The following is an 18091-nucleotide window of genomic DNA, read 5'->3' as shown; positions in this document are numbered from 1 at the left end:
GACCTGGCCTGCAACTCAGGCATGTGCCCTGACTGGGAATCGAACAGATGACCCTTTGCTTCACAGTCCGGTGCTCAAGCCACTGAGCCACACCAGCCAGGGATTGGTTTTATCTTTAAAGAAGCTCTTAAAGGCCATACTAAGGATTCACTAAAAATTAAATTATTTTGTTTGGGCCTCAGAATTGTTCTCCTTCGATATGTCTTTTAGGATCTCACGTGCCCTATGCACCCAGAGTAAGCAAAAAATCTAGTCTAAAGTGTAACATAACACTTACCTGTCAAGACACCTTAGAATAATAGTAGTCTTCCCCTGGAAATTCAAAAAAGCAATATTGTGTTAATGTCATCCATATGTAAAACTTTACAATTGTTCATAGTTGTGGCCCAAAATAGCTTTTTAATCACTTGAATGATAAATTACCTGGAAACTAGAAACTTTCAGAACTGTTCCTAAGTTTGATAAGTAGAAAAAGTTAACTGTCAACTTCCCATCACGGTGTAACGACACTGCTATTATAATAATTATAAAGCCCCTCAGATGACAAATACTAGCAAATCACACCTCACTTTAGTGGTCAACTTGGCAGCTGTCTTACATTTTCTCTCTACTCATCAAGGCTAATTACTGGTTAAGCGGATGATTAGTGTCTTCTAAAGCATTTGAATTCCAATTGTTGCAGCAGAAATAAAGACCAAGGATAACATACAAATAAAGGACACGTTGCAAATATGTTCAAAGTGAGCAATCCAGATGCTGGGTTAGAGTATTTTTTTGTTTGTTTTAATTCTAGAGGATATACTTATTCTAATTATTTTTAGGACACATAAATTATTTTAATAAAAGTAATTAAAAATATAAACAGACTGTAAAAAAGGGCCCAATCTAATCAAATTAAGAACCCAAACAACAGCATGAATGAAAGACTGATCTCAAGCTCAACCTTAGTGAACAGGGTTACGTGTAATTCTGTACAATAACAAAAGCTCAGCATCTGGAAAAAGAGAAGCTGGCAGACCTGCTCCAGTCTATTGTAGTTAAACGAAACCCCCAAAAATCTGTTCCATCCTGAGAATTGCATGTTAGAGTAATTTTAGTTGAGCGTGACTACGATCATGGCAGAGAATCCATGACTGCTAGGAAGTCCCCGACACAGAAGACACGGAGGAAAGAAATGAAGATAAAGCCGTCACAGATACTCAGGGAGATACGGTGGTTGCCAGTAACTATTTGAAGGGCAACTTTACAATATGTGAAGATTTAATAAGTAGAAGAGGAACTAGATTTACTCCTATAGTTTTACAGGTAAGAATTAGGACCAAGGGGCGGAAGTTAACAATGAAACAAAGGAAGTTTTCTACTAACTAGGAACTAACAAATATTGAAACAGGCTGCAGTTGTGGAAGAGATATTCAAACCTAAACTATACAACCACTGTTTGCAGTGGCCCTTAACCTTTTTGGGAGGTGCTTGTCTCCTGGGAAAAATCTAATTCTCCAGAAAAACGTACTGATGCACAATCACACACAATTTTGCATGTATTTCTAGGGACTTTGCTGGCCCCAAGAAGTACCTCCACGGTCCCCAGGGCAAGAATTCCTATTGTAGAAGACTAGAATAGCTCCAAGTTTCCTCCAGTTTCTGTGACCCTAGTTAAGATACGTGGAGGTTAAATGTATCACAGCCTATACAGTTCATGTTTTTATTATCTATATGTGTGTTTCAGTTGTACAAGTGACCGATGAATGTGACCATCACATTAGCATTTATGGTACCTCTGTGCAAGTGGGGAAGAGAAGACTTCTCTGGGCAGTCTAATTAGAAACAAGAGCCCCTTCCTCCAAGCTGCTGTGTCCCGGCACACCGCACAAAAGGTGTTCAGGCTGATGTAACTGCTCCCTCACCCAGGAGCAGGACACCTCCATGCAGGGAACAACGGGCTCCAATGTAACCAGCAGGCTGGAGATTCATTATAGGGTGAGAGTGGTAGTATCCACATTTTTATCAAAGTATTAATATAACTTTTACCAGTGGTTGTTAACTTATCACAATACTTGAAAAAAAAAGTTGGAAAAAACATATTACCCCATTTTTACTGCCAATGAAGAAAACTGATTTTTCTCCAATTTCCATGCCATCACCTTCACTTCCATTACTTCCCCGTTTTTCCACTTCAGCTTTTGCAATTTCCCAGAGAGTTTCACTAAATAAGAGGCAGAAAAACAAAATTCAGAGAAGCAAGAGAATCCTTTCCAATATTTCCAGCTCAGAGAAATGTTATTTCAGTCAAAATTTTAAAACGAATCAACATTATTTTCTGGGGCAATGAACTGGTACAGCTTCTGAGGATCACTCATTTGCTTTGTGTTGTTTCATCAAAGAAAGCTGAAAATAATATGTAGAACCTTCATCGCCTGGATTTGAGGGTTTCTTATTCTGGGGCTTCCAGGCAAGTTTGAAAGCTGGACATGTTAGATTCTGAGACACATGCGAATGTACAACTTTGGGATATGTACAACTTGAAAACTAACATCTAGGAAAATGGGGGGATGTGGAAAACCAGTGTACCAAATAATTTCTGCTCCCTCGGCTATTTCTATTTTTTAAAAATTATATTTTTGGATCAAGATTCCCCTATTTTTAATGGAGAACATATAAAGGAAAAAGTCACCCAAAATCACATTTTGAAAATCATTCCTTCATTCCTATCTCTGCGCGCATATATAATTTTACACAAATAAGATTATACCCCTTTTACAGAGAATAAATAGCATAAATGATAGGTGGAAAATAGACAGGGGGAGGGTAAGAATAGTGTAGGAAATGTAGAAGCCAAAGAACTTATAAGTATGACCCATGGACATGAACTATAGGGGGGCAATGTGGGAGGGAGGGGGTGGGCAGGATGGAGTTGAGTGAAGGGGCGGAAATGGGACAACTGTAATAGCATAATCAACAAATATATCAAAAAAAAGATTATACCCCTTTTAAATTAAAGCCTACATGAAAAATGGAGCATTGAACTAAAAAACTGAGCAAGATCTGATGTGTTGTAAGCCTGAATCTGCTACTTTCTATGTATGCCAACTTGGGCAAATTCCTAACTTCTCTGGGTCCTTCATTCCTTCATCAAATATTTATTGGGCACCTAATAAATGCAAGCTTCTGTACTAGTCCCCAGGCTCACCCCTGTTTCTTCATCTTCAAAATGCCAATAAAAAAAGAATATTAACCTTACAAGATTGTCATGATTGATTATTAAAATGTATCATTTAGTTTAGGGTTGGCCTATATATAATTACCTAAAATAATTGAGCTCTTATAATAATTATTATTCAAGAACGAAGGATGAAGAAAGCGGCTATAGAAAACTAAAACTGGTGTCTCTACATAGGTGCACTAAAATTCCCACACTGTAGTTGGCGAGCCCCCAGGAACTCAGTGCAGGCCTATGCGCTCTTTATTTACAGACGTGGTTATCTGCTGTCCAAGTTCTCAAAGAGAGGAGAGAACGAGGTACTGCAAGCAGTTATGCCACTGGCAGAAACTTATGCCTACAGCCATAACTTTATAATTGTAACCAACTCTACGGTGAAGGGAAGCTGACAATTGTTTTGCACTAAGATTCATAGGCTCCTTAGAGATCACACTGCCGATCCACAGGTGAGAAAACCCGATTTCCCCTGCTCTCTGATGGACTTCAGGAACCCTCTCTCCCCTCTGTTCCTGTAAGTTGTTCAGAGAAGGTTTAGGCATGGCCTTGGGAACAGGTAATTAAAATTGGCATCATAGACTTAAAGAGCTAAAATGTATTAGAGGTCAATATCCCCTCCTCCGCCACTCCCCTCTTTTAAACGTGATCTTACACTTTTCGGTGCTCTCGCAAGTTTCCCCTCGTTTACTACTGTTGTGAACCCCTGCACCAGGAGTGGAGGTCCCTAAGGAAGTGGCTTTGTGGTCTAGTTCTCCGCCTGAGCCCCTGCTCCTTTCCCTGGCCTGCAAGAAACTTTTATTGAATAAGTGAATGGTTGGAGTTGAATGCTGTTTCAAAATCTTTTTTACTTCGGGAACTTTTCCACCCACTTTCGTCAGAATCCGCATGCGCAAGAAGGGTAGTTCCTGAGGGTCTTTGACCACCTAGACAGGGGTTGCAAGCAGGAAAGACCTACAATTTTCTTTCACCAACTGGTCTCGCGTGGTCTCTTGTCCCGCAAATATACCCCCAGCGGCCTCTCCCTCCCTCCCTTTTCCATGCTAGGGTGGGAAAGAGCGGAGGCTATTGAGAGGAGCGTAAGCCCTGGACAAGCAAAGATGCGGGGATACCTGGGCATCGTGGCTCTGCAGCCTCCGGGTCCGAGATCCGCGTAGGGGTCAGTTTAGAATTATATCGCAAGCTCAGACCTGGGCCGGGGAAATGCAGACTCTTCGGTTGCCATGGGAGCAACGTCACAGGCTGGGTTGCGTGTGGAAGAAGGGCTTTATGGGAAATGTAGTTCTCAGAGTTTTTTCAGGTCTCAAGCTCAGCCTCATCCCCCAGAATGTGAGAGAACGAGGTGACACGGTAATAGGCCCTTTCACTGAAAATCGCTCGAGTGCAAGGGTTCTTTTATTTTAAAAAAATCTACTGAGTACTGAATATATGCCAGGATTCTCCTGTCTCGCTCGTTCTCTGTCTCTGTCTCTGTCTCCCTCTCTTTCCCTCTCCCTCCCTATTTACTTTTCTCTCCCCAACAGCAGTAATTTGGAAATGGAGAGTGAGGCAATCTCCTGAGCTTTCTAGTGACTTACCAATGGCAAAGAATATTATGATTTTAGTATTTCCCAACTTTCCGTTTGTTTAGTTATTTCAGGTTTTATGCAACAGAACATCATTTATTAATACGTTAATAAAAAAAATGCATCTCCACAACACTTCACTTACTTTACCTCCAAATCAGTAACAAATACTGAGTTATTACTATTGTGCAAGGCTATGCTACACAGAGTAAGATGAAGAAATGAGTCAGATAAGGTCCTTACCCTTGAGAAAGACCAGGAATACTAATTATACTAACCCAAAGGAAGCCAGTGATATAAACTATTGCAGAGAGGTATCAAATATTACGTAAGAACAAGTGGCCCATTATGCCCAATGGTGAAACCTTCACAGCAGTGACGGTATTTGATCTGTCTTGAATGCTGAGTGGGCCCAGGCTTTCCAGCTCATGATGTCCTGGATATTTGAAGGAAATATTCTTCCTCCACCCTTCTGCCAGCTGGCTTGGTTTCCATGGTGTAATGTCCAGGAACATGGACTTCAGAGTGAGGTAGATGTGGATGCAAGTCCTGATTCAGCCACGCTGGCTAAGTTGCCACATTGCCACAAGGGGTAAATTACCCAATTTCTCTGAGCTTTAATTTCCAATCTTGCAGAGCAGGGGGAAACAATGAGTTTATAATTTATATATATATATGTAATATATGATATATAAAACATAAAAACATATAATATATAAATATACAAAAATGTATAAAAATATAAAAACATATGCCTGACACATTATAAGTGCATAAAGCTTGTTATTTTCATGTGATAAGCTGCTGGTCAGCAACTTTGAACAGGAAACAAAAGAATCACATTCTTGGAAATGAAGCAGGTGGTTGGGAGACAGAAAAAAAAGGTAATCACTTCAGATAAAATCTTCCAGGACAAAATCCTCCTAACACTTTAGGTGCATTCCAGAGACAGAAGACTCAGAGAAGGAGTGTAAAGCGAGTGGAGTTCAACGGGAAAAGGATGATTGCAAAGGAGGTTGATCCATCTGTCATTGAATCAGCATCTACTAATGTATCCTGGGGTTAGCCAGCCTATAAGCTCACAAACCAATGTGGATCTTTGGAATCCCTTTGCATGTTAGTTAGGAAGCCCTGTTGATATGGATAATAATTGCAGCTAACATTTTGCCAAGTGCTTGCTATGTACTAGTCACAGGACTAGAATTCTAAAGGTATAATTGTTTGGGTAACTGGCAAGGAGGAAAGTGACGATTATCTGGCTGAGCCCTGCACGCCAGCATCGACTCAGTTGATTCCGCTGATCTGATTGAGCATTGATTTCCCTTCTCTGCTCTTTGCCTCTTGAGGTTTTATACTTGGACGAAGTGACCTTTCTTGGTAGTTGAAAATTGTTATTAAGGTAAGAATGTACAAAATTTGAACTCCCCTGCTAGATAACCCCAAGAAGGCTCAAGACTTCAACAGTGGTGATGGAGGGGGAGACGATTTTATGCTGCTTGCTGGATGGAATGAGCAACAGTGCAGAATGATAAAGAAGTGTGCAGGCTGCATTTGGGGAACTGGGAATAGTTTGGGGTGGGATTTTTTCTGGTGGGGCTAAGGTGGGAGAGCAAACTGGACAAGTAGATTAGGCTACAGTGAAGGATCTTGCAGTCTGGATTTTACTGTGTTGATTGTAAGAAACCAAAAAAGATTTTAAATAGGGGTGTGCCATGATTAGACCTGAATTTCAATGAGATAATTTTTTGCAGCTGTGTGAAGGATATTTTGGAGCCTGGAAGTCCATATGGAGGCCATTAACAATAGCCCAGAAAGTGACAGATTTTTTACATTTTCCCTCTTGTTTTCAAAGTTGTATAAGCTTATTATAGAAAAAATAATATACAGAAGAAATGGAGAGGGTAAATATGCAAATCTAAGAAGTAATAAGTGGTAAATATTTTGGTGTATTTCACTCTGATCTTTTTTTCTTACAGAGTTGAAATTTTACTTGAAAGTTAATTAACACTCTGATTTGAACATGTATTTCCTCATGTCAACTTAAAAAGCCCATGGTAAGTATAACTTTTATAGCTGCATAATACTCTGCTGCATAGATTTAAAAAAAATAATAGACTTAAGTATTCTCTTAATATTGAGAGTTTGAGGTGGTTCAGAGTAAATACGTAACATGAGTTGGGCTTATCAGGGCCCTTCTCTAGGAGTTTTCAAACTAGAAATGGGAAAATCAAGTCATTCCCCCTCTGGAGGAGACTGGCATATTTTCTCCTAAATGAGGAAGGTATTTTGTAGTGAGAACATGAAGCAGATGCAGAGTAATATGAAAAGATGGCTCACCTGCGTCGCCATCTTTCTTATGACCTGGTTGTCCTGCTCTCTCTCTGAGACATCCTAGTATTCGTGTGGTGAATTTTTTTCTTGTTTATCTGTTAGTTTGAGTTGAATTTTGGGAATTTACAACAAAAAAGAGTGCTGTCTATTATACAATAGGTACCAGACAGCAGGAAGTGGGGCTCAGGGAGAGGGAGAAAAGCCAATGTTTCTCTCTTGGGTGACTGATGAGTTGATGACCTTGTTAACCAATTGTTGGGGGCACAGAGTAGGAGAACCAGGTTTAGAGGAGATGGTGAGTTTCAGACCCCATCCAATAGACTATTTGGAGTCCATTGCACGTGGCAGTTAGGAGGTCAATGGTAACCTATGTAAAGAAGTTTCAGTAGGACAGTGTGATGTTCCATCAGCATTGATGAAATCACATCCCAGGGGGAAAATAATCTTATAATCTATGCATTATCCAGAAGTTCGTAACTGTCCTTAATGCTCCCTCCCACCTCCTCCAGCCCTTGGCAACCACCTTCCTACTTTCTGTTTCTATGATTTTGGCTACTTCCGATATTTCCTATGAATGGAATCATAGAGTATTTGGCCTTTTGTGACTAACTTATTTTGCTTAGCATACTGACCTTGGGGGTTCATCCATGTTGTAGCATAGGACAGGATTTCCTACTTCCTTTTTAAAAACTTTTTTAAAGATGAAATTCTTAATTTTTATAAATCATGCATTAATAGAATTTCCTTAAGGCTGCATAATATTCCATTGTACGTATATACCATATTTTCTTTATCCATTAATCTGTTGATGGACTTTTGTGTGGGTTCTACCTCCTGGCTATTGTGAATACACTATTTTATGTTCCCACCAACAGTAAGTACATAGGGGTTCTAACTTCTCTGCGTCCTCACCAACACTTACTCTTTTCTGTTTTGATAGTGCCCATCCTGATGGGTGTAAATTGATACCTCATCATCGTTTTGATTTGCAGTTCCCTAATGATTAATGGTGCTGAGCATCTTTTCCTGTGCTTATTGGCCACGTGTATATCTTTTTTGGAGAAGGGTCTATTCATGTCCTTTGTCCATTTTAAAATCAGGTTATTTTGGTTTTTGTTGTTGAATTATAACTATTCTGGATATTAACCCCTTATCAGATATAAGACTTGCAATTCTTTTCTCTCATTCTGCAGGTTGCCTTTTCACTGGTTTTTTTTTTTATGTGCATAAGTTTTTAAGTTTGGTATAGTCCCATTGTCTATATTTTATTGCTTGTGCTTTAGAAGAGTCATCTGATTTTAATAAAGTCACAAATATAACCTAGCAACAGCTCCTTCTGGAAGAAATGCCACCCCCTTCCACCACTCCCCCCTACAATGATTAGAAGATGATATAGCAAGTGCTGGAAGGAAGGGCACTCTGTATTCAAGTGCTGTGGTGACAAGGATCCTGGCCAGCAGGATCCGTTGTGGTTGCTATATTCAAACACACATACACACGGACTACAGAAATCCTGTGGAGAAAAAGGGGCTGCGTGGCCACTCTCCAAGTTAAAGAAAAGGCCCCTGACCCTCGCCTGGACAGGCTTTTATTGTTTTTCTGGGCACATTACATCGAGGGTGATCCTCATTTACTATGCGCAGGTTCACCACAGGTGATTACCTTTTAGGGATGACAAAGGACAGAACACTGCTAATTACTTCACAGAGAAGGATGTTACAGCTCAAGGGGGAAACTGCTCACACTCCATTCTTGGGTGGTTTAGCACAGATTTTAGGAAGATGAAGATACTCAGTAAACATTTGCTGCCTCAGGGTGAGGGAGTTTTAGCAAGAGCAAGTCTCATAGCAGTCTGGGTACAATGCAGGCCTGATTTCCCACTGGAGAACCCATCCAAGGACGTGGGCCCTGCCCGCCAACCTCGCTCCCCACTGGTTTTTCCGAGTGGGGGCTGAGCCACATTTCCCACACTTGGAAAAGTTCCCCACTCTGTGGTGCACGTTTGGGTCTTGTTTTGGAGTTATTTGGTAAAAGATATTGCCCTAGTAAGAGTTTTTGTTTCTTGCCTATTAATGGAACCCAAAATACTTAGAGCATACAATGAAGATTTTTGGATTGATGTCGACTAGACATATGCCTTCAGAATTGTTGTGATTGAGTTTAATTTAGGTAAAATTAGAGTATGGGGCAAGTGTGTATCTCATCTCCTCGCCCCAGCCTCTGCCCAGGCCCACCCGACTCTGCACTGTAGGACTGACCTTCCCTTTTAAGTGCCCAGGAAAAGCCTGAGTCTCGGTCCTACAGAAATATCGATGAATCTTACTTCACCCAAAGTATCTTTGTGTAAACTCTCCATTACTTTGGAGTTGAACATTACTCATGTAGCGGTAAAATCCTTTTCTTTTTTAGAGAAAAGAGAATAGGGGAAAATGGGAGAGGAGAGCAATTTTAACAGGAACTGTTTTGCAGAGAACCATTTTTATTCTGTTATTCCTGCCCCTCATTTTCTCCACTCCAGTCCCCACAATCCTGAAGCCCAGAAATCAGCCCAGAGACTGCACTAAGGCATTCCAAATTCCATGGCAGCTGGTGGGGTGGGGAGGGAAGTTGCTGGGGTGAAATGTATTCTTGGCATCCCAGGAACACTGGAAGGCTTTTTCTAGAGAAATATTGTTATCCATGGTGGTTAATGCTTCAGGATTATACTTCAGTACATTCTGGGTTAAATGTGTTGTTCCGGGAAACTGACCACCGTGGTTTTCTTTTTTATTATCAAAAAAATTCCCAAACAATCAACTAGTGAACACAATTTTAGAACGAAGACTCTTTATAAGTTGTGACTAACTTTTCTTGTAATTGAGGGTTAAATTCATTTCCAAGCTATGGCAGTATATTACTTTAAGGACACAAAGACACACACACACACACACACACACACACACTCCAAAACCATTTAAAATACATTTTTAGAACATACTCCATTCAATTCATCTGTATGAAATAAGCTCCCTTAAGGGCTTATTATGAAATCATGGGAGGACCCCGTGATTTATACATATTGTATATGTGTCAATATGCATACCGATGTATTAAATTACAGTTTGCCCCAACAGCTTCCTTTTACATGGATAAAACAAAGCAACACTGAAGACAAAGCGTGAATGCAAGAGAAAGAGGTAATAACTACCATTTTCACTAGTAGTCACCTCAGCTTTGACAATGAAAACATTAGGTATTCCTTGAAGATTATTCAAAAGATAATGCTCAAGATGGGTTTTGTAAATCATTTATTATGATTGAAAGGGAAGAAAATGATAGGAGACAAATATTACAATTAAACATGTAACATTATTCTCTTGTAGCCAATCATAATAACATACTTTGAATTTTTTAAATGTCTCTATAAGTAATTTCCCAGAAAATAAAATTTTCACATCATCAGTTCCAGAAAATTGATTTACTTCCATCAAAATATTTTATCTCTGCTCTATCAAAAATTAATGCTGAGTCTAGGGTACTACGGTTTAAGCTAAGCCTTCACAACTTGTTTAAATGAGATTTTGGGGTGCTTACCAAATGGTGAACCAACTATTGCCTGAGAATAAAGTTCTCACACATATTTAACAGCCCTGCCAAGCCTCTGGCTCACCAACTAATGATTTTTAAATGGTTTTCTGGGAATTTAGAAACTCCATTGTAACCCAGCCAAAAAGCCTCCAGAGACTCATCCCAAACTGGCAACCAGTTTATTCTGCTTACACAGTAAGTGGTTGTGGGTCAAGAAATTTAGGGAAAATAGTAAATTGAAATAGATTGTATTTCTATGGGTTTTTTTTTTTTTTGTCATTACCAATAAAGCAACATCTTGAGCAGTACATTTCTTGGCTCCGCCCTTCCCAGGGATGCTCATATGTAAACAGCTTGGTGTGGGAACAGGGTGTTGTCATCGGGAAAAGCAGAAAAGAAGAAGACACGAAGGCTCTGCCAACAAACCACTTCAGCAGCTAACATCTGCTTTCCGAATTGGTTAAGAAAATACCATACACCAAGTGATAAATACAGGTCCAAAAAATAAATACACATATTCTACACATAAATAAAATTAAGTATACTAATGATTACGATTGCAATTAAACATTTTATAATTTTCATGTCTTATCACAGTTTCATATTTATCATGAATGTCAATTACTTTGTTCTGGCACATACTAGAAGATACTGACCACTAATGTAACCTAGTAAAGTAGTATATTTCTAGGCTCTTTCAACTAAAATTTTACCTCCTTTGACAGAAATATTAGTTTCTCTTTTCCTTTAAATATATTTCTGGGAATTTATTTTCAAAGGACAAGGAAAAAGGGCTGTATGAGGCAAAGCTTTAAGAACTGTCTTTGTTTTCAAAGGTATTGTTATTTAACAAAGCAAGGTCAAGAGGACCCAGCACCAAATGCAGTGAAATGGGGGCGCTATTCCAGTACACTCAGGCTGTGTTGACAACCAAGGAATATCAGAAATCACTGTGCCATTTTCAACTTTACACTCCAGTGACCTGAAAAGGCGACAGGGTATGCTTCCTGATACCACATAGGAGGTCCTTGTCCCTAACGCACACCTTTTCACACAATGATTATGAGGGCCGTAAGATTTACTGTGCGCACTCTAAAAATTTGCACGTAAACACTACCTACAGCTGTTTCTTATACTGGGTACTCTCTTTCCCAACACATTAATTAAAATACATTTAATTATAGTACTTACTTTTTTGGCAGTGGGTATTTCCAAATAGTCAATTGGTTTGCCAAGTCAGAATTTAGAATCTTCCTTTCTAAAGATTGCCAGAATATTTAAAAAATCCATATTGTACAATATGTCTGATGATAAGGGAGAAAAGACATAGAAAAAAATGACAAATTCTATTCCATTTAATTAATCCAGGAGAACATCAGTGTGTATGCAAATTTTGTGTATAATGTTTTATTAGTTTTCTCTTGAATATTTATGAATCAAAAGCAAATAACTCCCATTATTTTTAAAGTCTGGAATTCTAGTGTGTGGGAGCCACGTTGGCAGGATGAAAATAAACTTATTTGGAGCTGATGCAGCCATTGCTCGGAGGACAGGGAGTGAATGTGCACGCCCCCAATGCTTTCAGAGTAAAGTGGGGCCTTTGGTCGGTCTGCTGCTGGAGAGAAGGGGCTGGCTTCCCATCGTCCTGCTTTGGGGTCCCTGGTTCTGGGCTGAGAGCCATGCTGGAGCAGAGAGATGGTGGAGTGCAGCCTTTTGCTGATGGAAGTTGTTTATGTAACTGGCAATCAAAAGAGTGATTTCAAGAATCTAAAACAAGAAAAGCAGAATGTTATGCCCCTGAGAAGTTCCATACGAAAGCCAGAGTTAGCCATGGGTGGTCTCTATTTGCCAGTGCCCGGGCTACCAGCTTCCCCTTCTACGCAGGTCGGACAGTAGAGTTCTTACACGCTCACCACCATGAAGGTAAATACCTATTTCCCGTTACTTCAACCAGTAGGAAGAGTGAGTCTTAAAAACAGTCAAATTTAGTGGCAATATTAGAAAGTGTGTCCGTAGTATAACTCTGCCTTAAAGCCACATTTGTGAATATGTGAAGTAAGAGGGACCTGGAGGATATTATGCTGAGTGAAATAAGTCCAAGAAAGACAAATACCATATGATTTTACTTATGTGCAGAATCTAAAAAACCAAAACAAACAAAACAGAAACAGACTCAGATACAGAGAATAAAGTGATGATTGCCAGATGGGAGTGTGGGGGCTGGGAGGGAGAAAAAGGTGAAGGGGATTGAGAGGCACAAATGTCCAGTAATAAATATGTCATGGGGATGTAATGTACAGCGTAGGGAACGCAGTCAATAATATTGTAATAATTTTACATGGTGGCAGATGGTTGCTAGACTTATCATGGTGATCGCTTCATAAGGGGAATAGGTGTTGTGCACCCGAAACTCATGGGATGTGGTATGTCAACTATACTTTAATAATGTAAGGAAAAGGAGTTTATTGCTATTTAAACTAGAGTGCTGAGTGTGCTCTGGGCCTCTGTACCATCTGCCTTCACTTGAGCATAGATTTAATAAGAAAGATATCTGTCATCTTTTATTTTATTTTTTTATTATTTTATTATTGTTCAATTAAATTTGTCTGCATTTTCTCCCCACCCCTCAACCCCACCCCAGCCAAACCCACCTCCCTCCCTAGCTTCCACCCTCCCCCTTGGTTTTGTCCATGTGTCCTTTATAGTAGTTCCTGAAAAACTTCAGATTCTAAAAAAGTAAACCCTTCTAGTTGACAATTTTAAGTTAAAAGTTTTAGAAAAAAATCAATTTCTCATTCTTTTTACAAAAATTGGAATTACACATTAGAATGCACAGTTATTGCTTTTAGTTGCAGACATGAAAACTACAGTTTGCTAAAAATAGTAAAGAAACAAGTATGTTTTAATCATAAAACCTTAATCTTTCCACTAATGGGTCCATAAGTGGATTACTCCAAATAAATAAAATTATGCATATAAAGTACCTGACAACAACAACTTACACCAAGGCCACTTATTCTGAACCTTCTGTATAACAAGCATTGGGCTAAATACTTCACAATTCCTTCATTTAATTCCTAGCTCCCCTCCCCTCAAAGGTGGCATCAGACCATTGTTTTAGATGAAGAAACCAAGGCTTTGGAAAGATGAAGTGAGCCAGAATTTGGATCGAGGGCTGTGTGATTATAAGAGAAGCCAGTTTTCCCATCTGGAACTTAGTCTTTGCACAATAAATGTTTTAGTAAGAAAAAACCTACGTAAAAGGTTGGCGGAAAGGCTTCTACTCACCTTGGGTTTTGCCATGGCAAAAAGTAATTTCTCCGTTGGTTTGTCCTTTGAGTGTGTGTTGCTAATGACTACCATAAAGTCATCTTGATACCCTCCAAAGGTCATTAGACTCTTGTACACATAGGTGACTATTAACCTCTTCAAAGAGAAGGAAATATGTTATACAATCTTTATTTTCAAAGAAAGATGAAAAATGATTCGTAACATATCTCCATTAAATGCTGATATTACGTATGATGTAATACAAAAAACCCTCCTGAGATCAAACTTATTGTGATCTAAAATAGATAGTAGTGTACTAATTTTATTTAGGCATCATTTACCATTATAATTAAAATACATTTTGATTATGAAACACATAACTCACTGAAGGAAAATGAGAAAATTCAAGGAGAAAATACAAAGCATTATTGATATATTCTAGTATCCAGTGGAAAAATCACTGTTAATATTTTTGTATATTTCCTTTAAGATATATATATATTTACATTATATGCTTCCGTTGAAGCATATGAAATTAACACTTTTTAAGGTAAAACATGGTCGAATATTGGCAAACCCATGTGGTTCACCCCAATATACAGATTTTGATTTATACAAACAGGAAGAGTATCATGCGAACTGCTTCTTTTTTACCTTAGCATATTGTGAAAATCTTTCCATGACAACAAATGTACTTGTATAACATCATTGAAAATTATTTTATAGACAATTTTTTATTTAACTCAACTCCTACTGCAGAATATTTCAATCATTTTTATTTGTTACTATCTTAAGCAATACTCCAGTGCATGCCTTTCAACATATTCTATAATAGGCATATGTAGTTATTTTTTTGGTTCTAAACCTCAGCAGCTGGAATTGCTACCTCAAGAAAGTGAGGACAGTGTTAAAAATATTCCCAAACTCCTCCAGAAAGGATATACCCATTCATATTCCCAGCACCACAGTCTGGCTAACACTGGATATCATCATTCTTTTCAATCTGCCAAGCTGACTGGTGAAAAGTAGAATCTCACTGTTTTAAATTGGATTTACTTGATTACTATGGAGATTAACATTTAAAAATATACCTATTGAACATTTGTATTTCTTCTGTGAATTGCCTTGGTCCATTTGTCTATTGGTGTGTTTATCATTTCCTTATTGTTTTATTAAGATATCCATGTTTATAAAGGATACTGACCCTTTATCATATATGCAGCAAATATTTTCCCTAATAGGTTGCTGAAACAATTTTAAAAATATAATTCAAAGATATACAGCCTGAAAGGAAGGGAATCTGCACATCTAATGATTAGTTTGCAAGACTCTGGGCAGACCACGGCAGCACTAAACGGCTCAAGAGCAGCAGCCTGCACGGATCTACTTCCGGGCCTGTGTGTCCCTCCCCCAGGACCTAGAGAACGGGTTTACCTAGCTCAGGTAACTCAACACTGGCGTACCACTTTCTGTTGGCTTTAAGTCACTGATCTTATCATCTGTCTTCAAGTTATCCATTCAAGAACTAAAAGGCATTCAAAAGTATAAACTCCTTCCAAAAAAATTTTTTTAGCAATTATAAGGAGAAACAGTTATATGATACTAAAGGACAGTTCAGTTTCTAAAAATTCTCTGTGATCACTGACTATCCACAGGTAGGATAGCTAACCACACTTACCAGTAAAAGTTAGCAAGTCCTGCCCATCAGGTTAAAAAAAAATTTCTTACTATATAACATGATACATATGACATAAATAAATGAAATATAGAGAGCATAGTTTTTATATTTAATCACATAAAAAGTTCACATAAAAAGTTCTAAGACACTATATAGGTAAAACTGAACTGGTAAGTGATATTACAGGAAGTTATTAAAATAGAAACTTTAGTTACCAAAGTTGAAGTTCAATTGCACTAAGCCTTCTGTAATGGTTTCTATACCATATTTTGCTGTGTACAATGCACTCCCATGTATAACGCGCACCCACATTTTTGGCCCAAACTTTCAGGAAAAAACCCCTGTGTTTTAATTTTTTAATTGAATTGTTTATTTATTTATATTTAGAGACAAAACCAATGATCATATTTCAGGGTATTATTTTGCATACGGATATTGTTATTGCTCTCTAGAGTTATGCTTTTAATGCACAAGCATAGATAAAAGAATTCAAAACATTTATATAGATATGAAATTAGTACTACCCCTGTATAATGTGTATCCTTATATTTCCCTTCAAAAGTTTAGGCAAAAAAGTGTGCATGATACATGGCAAAATATGGTAGAAATTATTGTAGAAGACAATGAAACTGAACTTCAATTTTGCTAACTGAAGTTTTATTTTAATGCTATTTTTTCATTTTACACAGGAAGCAATCTTCCTAACATTATAAATGAACAGTCATTGTATGAATACAACCATGACTGAAATTTAGTCGTACACAGCACAGGCACGCCTTGTTTTATTGTGGTTTAGATTATTGCACTTGACATATGTCGTGTTTTTGACAAGTCGAAGGTAAAACCCTCCACCAGCAAAAAGATCGTGACTCGCTAAAGGCTTTGGTGATGGTTCTCATTTTTCAGCAGTAATGTATTTTTTAATTAAGGTATGTACTATTTTTTTTAGACATAGTGCTATTGGCACACTTAACAGATTACAATATAGTATAAATATAACTTTTATATGCACTGGGAAACCAAAAAATTTGTGACTTGCTTTATTGTGATGTTTGCTTTATTGCGATGCTCTGGAAGCAAACTGCTATCTCCGAGGTGTGCCTGTATACAGCCTGTCTAATCTCGTTTTAAAAGATGAAATTGTAATCATAGTTGTATATTTGCAAAAAGACTATTCATTTTACAGTATTAGGAAGAAAATCAGATTAAGATATCATTACCTACTGTTTACAGTACACTGAGCGATGGAAATAATTGACAATGCAAAGCTTTAGAATTCAATCTTACCATGGAGTTGTATTCTAAGATGCTTAAACCATCCTCATGTACAGCCAGCCACAGGAAAGTACTTCCAAGTGATGATGGAGTTATGGGCTATGAAGAGGTGAAAATACACCATGTAATAAATGCTAAGCAACATTACAGAAGTATTTTTCAGCCTAAATGCAATGCAACATTTGAAACAACAACAACTTACTAAAAATCTCTTTGGGGGAGGAGGCAGTGTGGCATAATGGAAGGAGCAGTGAATCTGACATTAGGGGACCGGGTTTGAAATCCAAAATTGCCATTTATTAATGTGTGTACTTGGACAGGCTACTTAATCTACCCCCTGGCAGAGCTGGTCTCTCCGTCCTCCTGTTCTGCAGCACTCTGTTTGTGTCACTCTTGGCCATGTTCACCATGTAGTAGTTGTTCCCAGGCCCATTGCAACACTGGATTGTAAGTTCCTGGAAGTTTGAGTACAACCCATCTGAAACCACAAGCTTATGTATCCCCTAGAGTTTAGCTTAGTGTTTGACAAACAGAACTCATTAAATACCAAATAAATGAGCAAATGAGTGAAAGAGGAAATGAATGAATGGAAGAATGAATGAAAAGAAGAAAGCAAAGTCCAGCTGCTGTCTTTAGTCTAATGGTGCGCGTAATGAGTATAAGAAATAATTTGAGGTATGGGAACATGGAGCGGAGGGGAAAAGGTAGGGAAGCTGATGGCTTTCCTGCCTTTTTCTTAATGTCCTTTCACTGTTTTCTTTAAATTCTTGGGAGTTTTCTTTTCTTTTCAAAGGCTGAACATATAAAAACATATAAACCTGGGGTTACTGTTACCACTGTTTCATTTTACTGAACTGAATCATCCCCCATTCTTTCTTACTTTTGCAAGAAACAGCTTGGCACCAAAAAATGGCCACTTCCTGGCTACTGTCAAATAAATTCGCACACAGTCAGCGGCACTGTGTCCCCGGAGGGCCATCCATCTGGTTGATAGTCGCTGGCAAAGTTGCCTGAAAAAAAAAGGAACAAAAGCAAAAACACAAAGAGTGGGTTATCTCCCAAGAGAAAGCTCTCCCTAAACCAATCCTAGGCACTAGTGGGATACCTAGGCATAACCTAGGTAAAGCTGTATTTTGTGCTCCCATCTACGCACTGCCCACCCCTTGTCCTAACTTTTAGTAATATTCCTTTCCG

The 18091-nt window shown here is 38.5% G+C and overlaps 2 protein-coding genes across 4 annotated transcripts in view; both read right to left on the bottom strand.

The window, feature by feature from the left end:
- The window catches only part of DYNC2LI1 (dynein cytoplasmic 2 light intermediate chain 1), a 34473-nt gene extending 30015 nt beyond the window's left edge, over positions 1–4458 (bottom strand). For both annotated transcript variants that reach the window (XM_045189481.2, XM_024552876.3), the window contains exons 1-3: positions 4324–4458; positions 2086–2203; positions 278–312 (exon numbers count right to left, since the gene is read on the bottom strand). In XM_045189481.2, coding sequence (XP_045045416.1) covers positions 278–312; positions 2086–2203; positions 4324–4331 — 161 coding nt within the window. In that variant the 5' untranslated portion in view covers positions 4332–4458. The remainder of the gene's footprint in view (positions 1–277; positions 313–2085; positions 2204–4323) is intronic.
- A 5843-nt stretch (positions 4459–10301) lies between these two features.
- Positions 10302–18091, bottom strand: part of PLEKHH2 (pleckstrin homology, MyTH4 and FERM domain containing H2) — a 96026-nt gene continuing 88236 nt past the window's right edge. For both annotated transcript variants that reach the window (XM_053925418.1, XM_053925419.1), the window contains 4 exons: positions 17778–17907; positions 16910–16996; positions 13963–14100; positions 10302–12441 (listed from right to left, as the gene is read on the bottom strand). In XM_053925418.1, coding sequence (XP_053781393.1) covers positions 12256–12441; positions 13963–14100; positions 16910–16996; positions 17778–17907 — 541 coding nt within the window. In that variant the 3' untranslated portion in view covers positions 10302–12255. The remainder of the gene's footprint in view (positions 12442–13962; positions 14101–16909; positions 16997–17777; positions 17908–18091) is intronic.

The sequence above is a fragment of the Desmodus rotundus genome, chromosome 5, assembly GCF_022682495.2.
Source record: "Desmodus rotundus isolate HL8 chromosome 5, HLdesRot8A.1, whole genome shotgun sequence".
Classification (NCBI taxonomy): domain Eukaryota; kingdom Metazoa; phylum Chordata; class Mammalia; order Chiroptera; family Phyllostomidae; genus Desmodus; species Desmodus rotundus.
The sequence above is the reverse complement of the archived record's forward strand: the minus strand, read 5'-3'. Positions and strand labels throughout refer to the sequence as shown.